This window comes from Dipodomys ordii, unplaced genomic scaffold (assembly GCF_000151885.1).
Source record: "Dipodomys ordii isolate 6190 unplaced genomic scaffold, Dord_2.0 Scaffold78, whole genome shotgun sequence".
Classification (NCBI taxonomy): domain Eukaryota; kingdom Metazoa; phylum Chordata; class Mammalia; order Rodentia; family Heteromyidae; genus Dipodomys; species Dipodomys ordii.
Genome location: NW_012267294.1, coordinates 314,977 through 323,126, shown reverse-complemented (window position 1 = coordinate 323,126; position 8,150 = coordinate 314,977). Strand labels below are relative to the sequence as shown.

The window sequence follows — 8,150 nt, the reverse complement described above, 5'->3', positions numbered from 1 at the left end:
CCAGTAAGAACACTCAAGATGGTGCCTTAAGATGGCGCCTGTCAGTCTTAAAACACCCTGCTCCAAAATTTGTGTATGCTGCCTTGCTTTCCTATATATATTTTAATTTTTTGAGGTGTATAGCTATACCACATCTTGCTTTTCCATGTATTTGTTGGGCTGCTATATTTTAGCAATTACAAATAATACAGCTATAAACACTGTGTACAAACAAAAATCCCTTCAAAGACCACACCTTCCCTCTTTGGAGATAGTCTTAAGTTGCCCAGGCAGACCTTGAAGTGGTGCTAACAATCTATCCACCTAAACCTGACAAGCTGGTAAAATGCCACCACAGTCGACTTCCTTTACAATATATATCCAGAAGTGAAGGTGGCGGATAACCTAGTAATTACATTCTTAATTTTTTGAGGAACCTTTTACAGTGGCTGTGGCATTCCTTATTTCCAACTATGTACACAGGTTCCAATTTCTCCGTTTCCTCACCAATATGTACCAATGTGGGTTTTGAATAGGGTAAATCTCAAAAGTGGGTAGAGTTCCAGTTTATTTGGTGCTGATTGAATCTGGAACCTGATACACACTGGCATATCTTCTTCTACTGAACAATAGCTCTACCTACCCCTTTTGTTTTGGACAATTATCCTCTAGACTCATATGAGATTCTGAAATTCTGAGCTTATAGTATTTGCTATAGGCTCATGCCTATAATCCTAGCTACTCAGGAAGCTGAGATCTGAGGATCATGGTTCAAAGCCAGCCTGGCAGGAAAGTTCATGAGACTATTATCTCCAATAAACCACCAGAAAACTGGAAGTGGCGCTGTGGCTCAAGTGGTAGAGTGCTTGCCTTAAGCTGAAGAGCAGAGGGACAGCGCCCAGGCCGAGTTCATGCCCCATGACTGACCAAAAAAAAAAAAAAAAAGTAATGGTATGATTTAATATATAATATTTAATTTTTGGTACTGAGATGTGAACTCATGGTTATTCAACTTCCTTGCTAATTTAGGCTAATTAATTGGAAATGGGAGTCTTGTGGTCTTTTTTGATAGTTTTGAACTGAGGTCTTCTAGATTTCAGTGTTGGAAATAGCTAAGATAACAGGGATGAGCCACTGATGCCTGGCTTTAGTTATTTTAAGAACAATATTCAAAAGTATTAAGTATCCCATAACTTGCCAGTTAGAATTGTGAAACATGAAAGATTGTTTCAATTGTCACTTTATTGGAAGATGGTAAAATTAGTTACCAAATTAAACTGTAACTTGGTTATAATCCTAAATTACAACAAATTTTAATTAAAGCAAACTGCTTATTCAAAGTGATCAATCAAATAACTAAACTCAAAAGGCAGAATAAAAATGAGAAATTTGACTGGCCAATAGTTAGTTCACTAAATAAAATTTGAACTTTTCCTTTGTAAGAAAGGTAAACTGATTTCCACAGATAGTAATACAGAAAGATTTTGCACATAGACTAATTTCCATTCAGTTAACTTTTTTAGAGATTTCTGTTGGGAGATTCATTTACATAACTGGCTGTGCTTGAGCCTTCTTTGCAAGCATCTTTAGATCTGTGATACACTTGGCAATTGTCTCCTTTTCCTGTGATAAGGAAAGAAAAATTTAGTCAGACATTTCTAAAACATGGATGGGTATAAAATTTCATAATTCTAAAGGACAACACCTACCAGATCAGAAACTCAAACTCATTACTAGTTGAAAATGTTAATATACTTCAGTTCACAGCTTTGTGGATGAAATCTAGAACTTGAGACAGATAACCCTATAACTACCAGCCCATGTCGTTGGCTTATACAGCTGAGATCCTTACAAAAGACCAACAATCATTAGCAATACAGACAGATTAAGAATCTTTTTTTTGTTTCTTTTTCATTTGTTTTTGGCTTTTCTAAGTTTAAGTATTAAAATTTTAACTGCCTCATTTTTATGTAAATATAGTTTGTTAAAAAAATTAAAACAATCCATCAAATTTCAAAAGACCTGTTTTTCTAATCCTATATTATGTAGACAATGACCAAAAAGGCCTACATATGCCATGCATCTGGGGTAGGGAGGGGAAATCAAAGCAAAAGTAAATAAAGAATATAATCTTTAAAAACAGGAAATGGAATGGAGACCATGGGATGAGGAAATGAAAGTGTACATTTCACAGAGAATATCCTGGCTATTTGCTGCCCTGATGGACCATGAGCACCACTCATCACAACCAGTGTGTTCAGTGACCTCTCCACTGGTTTTGATCTTTGATGTGAGAAACCTTTTGGTAATCAAACTTTAAAAGGGAAAGTCATTATCACATTTGTGTAGCATTTCTTAGCTTACCACTGTCCAAAAAAATTAACTTTGCTATTTCTAGGTAAACACTCCATACAAGTAAGTTACTTCAAACTTTATGAAGCATTAGCAGCAGATAATAACCACAGGCACCCATATAACTCCAGAAGTTACAAAACCTCTTGTACCTGCTGTGCAGAGATGCTCTGTATCACACGGTCCTCCACCCAGTTTATCATGTGTTCTTGCTCCTTTTGATGCATCATATTCTGCACAGAGATATGGTAGTCCAAGCGATTTTTTACCTCCTTGTATACTCTATGCAGCCGGTCCCGGTAAGTAACCTCCAAGGCCATAGCAATGTTATTCTGGAGCAAAATTAAGAAATGATGAATACTATTTGCAAAATTGAAGGAATACTTCTGTTGTGAGAATTTTGCCTGTCAGAATGCCTGATTTCTTTTTGTGAAAGGCCTTTAATACAAATAAACAAGTAACCTACATGTAGTAAAAAAAATTCTAACAGGGCTGGGAAAGTAGCTCAGTGGTACAGTGCTTGTCTTGCATGCATGAGATCCTGGGTTCAATTCCTCAGCACCACATAAGCAGAAAAAGCTAGAAGTGGTGCTGTGGCTCAAGTGGTAGGGTGCTAGCCTTGAGCTGAAGAGCTGAGGGACAGTGCCCAGGCCCAGAATTCAGGCCCCATGAGTGAAAAAAAAATAAATAAAAATAAAAAATAAATTGCAACACTATAGGCAATAAGAAGTCTCCCGTAGCTTCCTTGTGAGCTACCATTTTGTCTGTTTCTTATATTGTCTTGGGAATATTCAATTTGTATACATACACACACACACACACACACACACACACACACACACATATACACGCACCAATTTTATGGCACTGAGGTGTGAACTCAAAGCTCCCACCTCTTGCTCATTTTCTGCTGCTCACAGCTGATGTCTTACTACTACTGGAACCATACCTCCTGTTCAGTGTTTTTGCTAATTAATTGGAGATGGGAGTCCATGGAATCTCATGGACTTTTCTGCTTGGACTAGCTATAAACCTTGATCCTCCAATCTTAGCGTCCTGCACAGTTAGAATTAAAACTGTGAGCCACCGGGACCCATATTAAAACATGTATGTCAACTTAATTAAACCTTATAAACATGGAAGCTACTAGTATTTTCATTTTCCAGAGTACACGGTAGCAAAAGTTAAGCAACTTGCCCAAGGTTACAAAATTAATAAATTGGAACCAAGAGTTGAATATAAGCAGCCAGTCTACAAAGCCCAAATTCCTAAGGATATGTACTTGACTAACACACAATTTGAAGGCTATTCGCAAAAAGCCAGCTAGAGTGAGTCCTCCAAATTTAAGTGAAATCATTTCACTCCTCTGCCAATAATTTTCTCTCTCAATTAGAGTATAGGTCAGAGTTCTTAGAGAAGCCTGTGTGACTTTACATATTTGAACCCTGCTACCCTTCTCCTCTCCTATTATTTATGTTGCCATCCTGACTTTTCCTTGATTATATCTAGAAAATTTTCACATCTTGGGTTCATGCACTTACTATTTTTTATTTCTGCCAGTACTAGGGTCCGCGCTTGCTATGCAGGCACTTACCACTGAGCCACACCCACAGCCTTTTTAGCTTTATTTTTCCAAACGAGGCCTTTTGTTGATGCCCATGCTAGATCGAATTGGGTTGACAAATGCATACTACCATTATCAGCTTTTTTATTGATAAAACTATATCTATTTAAGACATTAAAGAACTACCAATCCACTTGCTAGAAATTATGAGAATGTTCTATACAACCTATGGGTGGGGAAAGGAGGGAAAACTAGGTGTGAGGGAAGGAGTGATACTGTGCAAAAAGAAATGCACTCATTACCTGACTTATGTTAACTGTAACCCCTCTGTATATCACCTTTATAGAAACAATAAAAAAAAATACTCAGCTACATTGGTGTGGGGGGAGAACTATTAATGGAAAAAATAGCTGGAATTATTTTAAATTAGAAATAGCACATAAAAGAAAAATTAAGTTGTAACTAACTTAAGGGCTGGGAAGACATGGTTTGAGTGTTAGAGCACCTGCCTAACAAGCATGAGGCCTGCATCCAAACATTACAGAAGTCATAACTGATTTAACATTTTAAAAAATAGCATGCATCACCTAAGAAAGAGCAGGGAGTTATAAATGACTTCATATATACTTACTATACAAAAATCTTAACATGGGCTGGGAAGGTGGCTCAGTGGTAGAGCGCTTGCCTTACATGCATGAGGACCTGGGTTCGATTCCTCAGCACCACGTAAGAAAAAAGAAAAAAGCCAGAAGTGGGGCTGTGGCTCAAGTGGTAGAGTGCTAGCCTTGAGCTGAAGAGCTGAGGGACAGTGCCCAGGCCCAGAGTTCAGGCCCCACGACTGGACTCAAAAAAAAAAAACTTAACATATTTGTAATTGGAAAACCTAGTAAGTTCTAGCACAGTGATTCATATCTATAATCCTAGCTATTCAGGAAGGGGAGCTCAGGAGGATCACAATTTGAGGCCAGTGCAGAGCTGAGATATCCCTATCTCAATTGATAAAAACCTGGACTTAGATACACACCTGTAATGTTAGGTACATGGGAAGTGTAAATAGAAAGATCTTGGTTGAGGCCAGGCTGGGAATAAAGTGAGACCCTAATTGAAAACTAATTAAAGCAAAATATGCTAGGATGTGGCATGGCTCAAGTGGGAGAGTATAAAAGAAGATCTGGAGGCTGGCAAGGTGGCTCAGTGATAGAGTGCTCGCATGCATGAGGATCTGGATTCAATTCCACAGCACCACATAAATAGAAAAAGCCAGAAGTGGCACTGTGCCTCAAGTGGTAGAGCACTAGCCTTGAGCTGAAGATCTGCGGGACAGTGCCCAGGCCCAGAGTTCAAGTCCCACGACCAACAAAAAATAAAGAAAAATAACGAATATCTGATAACTTACATTCAAACTGAGACCACAGTAGAGCTTTTTACTATATTCAGAGCATAGATACTAAAATATTTATTTTTCTAAAATTAGGAACACATTCAAGGATGTTCTTTAAGCCAGTATTTTATGTCTAATAGTTACACCTATGAAGAGCTGGGTGCCGGTGGCTGAGATGTGAGGATCACAGTTCAAAGCCAGCCTGGGCAGGAAAGTCCATGGGACTCTTCTCTCCAACTAACCACCAGAAAACCAGAAGTGACACTATGGCTCAAGTGGTAGAGCACTTGCCTTGAGCTGATGAGTGCAGGGACAGGGGCCCAGGCCCAGAGTTCAAGCCCATGACCAAAAAAAAAAGAAAGAAAAAAAAGAACCAACTATGAAAAGATAAATGAGATGCAGAAATAAAGCATCTAAAACCTTGATGTTTGTCATTATTTTTCACTGTGATCTCAGGTACTCAGTGCATTAGTGTAGGTTTTTGGATTCATTCCAAAATGAATCAGAATCCCTGAAGTTTCTAAGAATTTATATTCTTTTTAACAAGATTATTTTTTAGAATTTCACAAGATCCTTGAGCATATGAATGTTTATCTCAGAAAACATTAAAACCTCTTTTGGTGTATATTTAGATTATAGCTGGAGAATACTGTCTCACATATAACACACACACATACACACACACACTACCTCTTAAAAAAACAAATGATTGTTATTTAAGTTTTTGTTTATATTATTAGATATTTGTTGAATTTTTTTAGTGTGAGTCTCATGGTCAAAGCAAAGTGCTGAAAATATAACAGAGAAAGAAAATTTCTGCCTTTATGGAGTTTAATTCTACCCAGCCATGGGGAGAGTAGGAAGTAAATGGTTGAGTAAATATGTCACTGGGCAACAAACACTAGGAAGCATAGAAGCAGAGGACATTACAGGATAAAGACTTACCATTTTATAGAGCAGTCAAAAAAGTTCACTCATTAGGATTTTTGAGCTGAGACCCAAAAGAAGGAATAGATGCAAAGTCTATGAATTTCTGGGGAAACAGTTTTCCAAGTAGAGAGAAAAAGCACAAGAAGCTAGGCTCACTTGCTAACACCTGTAATCCTAGCTACTCAGAAGGCAGAGATTGGGACAGTTGGGACAATTCAAGGTTAGCATCGGTGGAAAGTGTGAACCTAAATTTGTAAACAAAATCAAGTAAATCCAATTTAATCATTCCTTGTGAGAAGTTGTTTCTTTTGTTTTATGCTAAAGGCTGAACCCAGGTCTTGTGTCTGATAAACAAGTACTCTACCACTAAGCTGTATCTACAATCCATTTTTTTTTATTAAAGGCAAAAGACTTACATAATCTGAAAAGAAACCAGTTTGTTTTTTAAATACACACAAATAAGTTAGTTCTTTTAACTGTTGAAACCTACCCTTTGGACATCAAAAAGGTAGTGGCGTTTCTGAACCAGTGCCTGCTGTGACTTCTCTGTATTAATTGCTTCCTGGATTTGTTTGATAGAAGCCTGTTTCACCTCTTCTAGTTGGGCAATTTTTTGCTGTAATTATAAAAGCAACAAGAGTATAAAACAGATTTTATGCTTAAAATTCTACCTCTCATTTGTGAGAATTCCCTCAAGATACATAGGGAAATACAGAAATCTTCAACAAAGAACTGCTTATTAGCTGGGTGCCGGTGGCTCATGCCTGTAATCCTAGCTACTTCAGAGGCTGAGATCTGAGGATCAAGGTTCAAAGCCAGTCTGGATGGAAAAGTCCCCATGAAACTCTTTTTTTGTGTGTGTGGTTTTGTGGGGCTTGAACTCTGGGTCTGGGTGCTGTCCCTCAGCTTTTCAGGTCAAGACTAGCACTCTACCACTAGAGCTACAGCACCACTTCTGTTTTTCTGATTGGTTTATTGGAGTTAAGAGTCTCACGGACTTTCCTGTCCCTCTCTGAGATGGCTTTGAACCACAAGCCTCAGATCTCAGCCTCCTGAGTAGCTAGGATTACAAGCGTGAGCCACCACCCCCAGCAGCGTAAGACTTTTATCTATAATTAACTACTCAAAAACCAGAAGTGTCATTGTGGCTCAACTGGCTGAACACTAACCTTGAGCACAAAGAGGCTCAGGGACAGGGCCCAGACCCTGGGTTCAAGCCCCACAACCAACCAAAAAAAAAATGCTTATTACAGTTATATAATAACTTGTTGAATGAGTATGACTAAGGAAAAAGCAGAGTGTGGTAGATGTAAAAAATTATCTCAAATTAACAGTAATATCAATAAGTGTTTCTCTGATAATAGAAAATGGTATATAAAGTTTATGATTCTTGGGCTGGGAAGGTGGTTCAGTGGTAGAGCGCTTGCCTTGCAAGCATGAGGCCCTGGGTTCGATTCCTTAGCACCACATAAACAAAAAGAAAAAAGCCGGAAGTGGTGCTGTGGCTCAAGTGGTAGAGCCTTGAGCTGAAGAGCTGAGGGACAGCGCTCAGGCCCAGAGTTCAGGCCCCACTACTGGACCCCCTCCCAAAAAAAGTTTATAATTCTTACCTCATTGATTTTATCAATAAATTCTGCAAACGAAGCTCCATACTTTTTAATAGCATAGATCATTAATCCTAGTAATGATATGCCAGAGAAGGTCTCTGGAGTAATCACATATATTTCTTTAGATAGAAAATACAAGATAAGCCCAGTTCCAAGCACATAGGGTCCTGAAAGGAGAAAGAATTATTTTTAAAGAATGCATACACTATGCAGGATATAAAATGCGTGTGCATTTGATAATAATCAAGACTCAACACCAGCTTAAGAAGTAATATGGCAGAGTTCAAGCTGGGCGCCGGTGGCTCACGCCTGTAATCCTAGCTACTCAGGAGGCTGA

General features: G+C 38.4%; 1 protein-coding gene across 1 annotated transcript in view; it reads right to left on the bottom strand.

Moving 5' to 3' along the window:
- Positions 1-1,377: 1,377 nt before the first annotated feature.
- The window catches only part of Atp5f1 (ATP synthase, H+ transporting, mitochondrial Fo complex, subunit B1), a 12,442-nt gene continuing 5,669 nt past the window's right edge, over positions 1,378-8,150 (bottom strand). Inside the window, exons 4-7 of the mRNA XM_013024711.1 lie at positions 7,817-7,980; positions 6,697-6,822; positions 2,484-2,663; positions 1,378-1,602 (exon numbers count right to left, since the gene is read on the bottom strand). Coding sequence (XP_012880165.1) covers positions 1,525-1,602; positions 2,484-2,663; positions 6,697-6,822; positions 7,817-7,980 — 548 coding nt within the window. The 3' untranslated portion in view covers positions 1,378-1,524. The remainder of the gene's footprint in view (positions 1,603-2,483; positions 2,664-6,696; positions 6,823-7,816; positions 7,981-8,150) is intronic.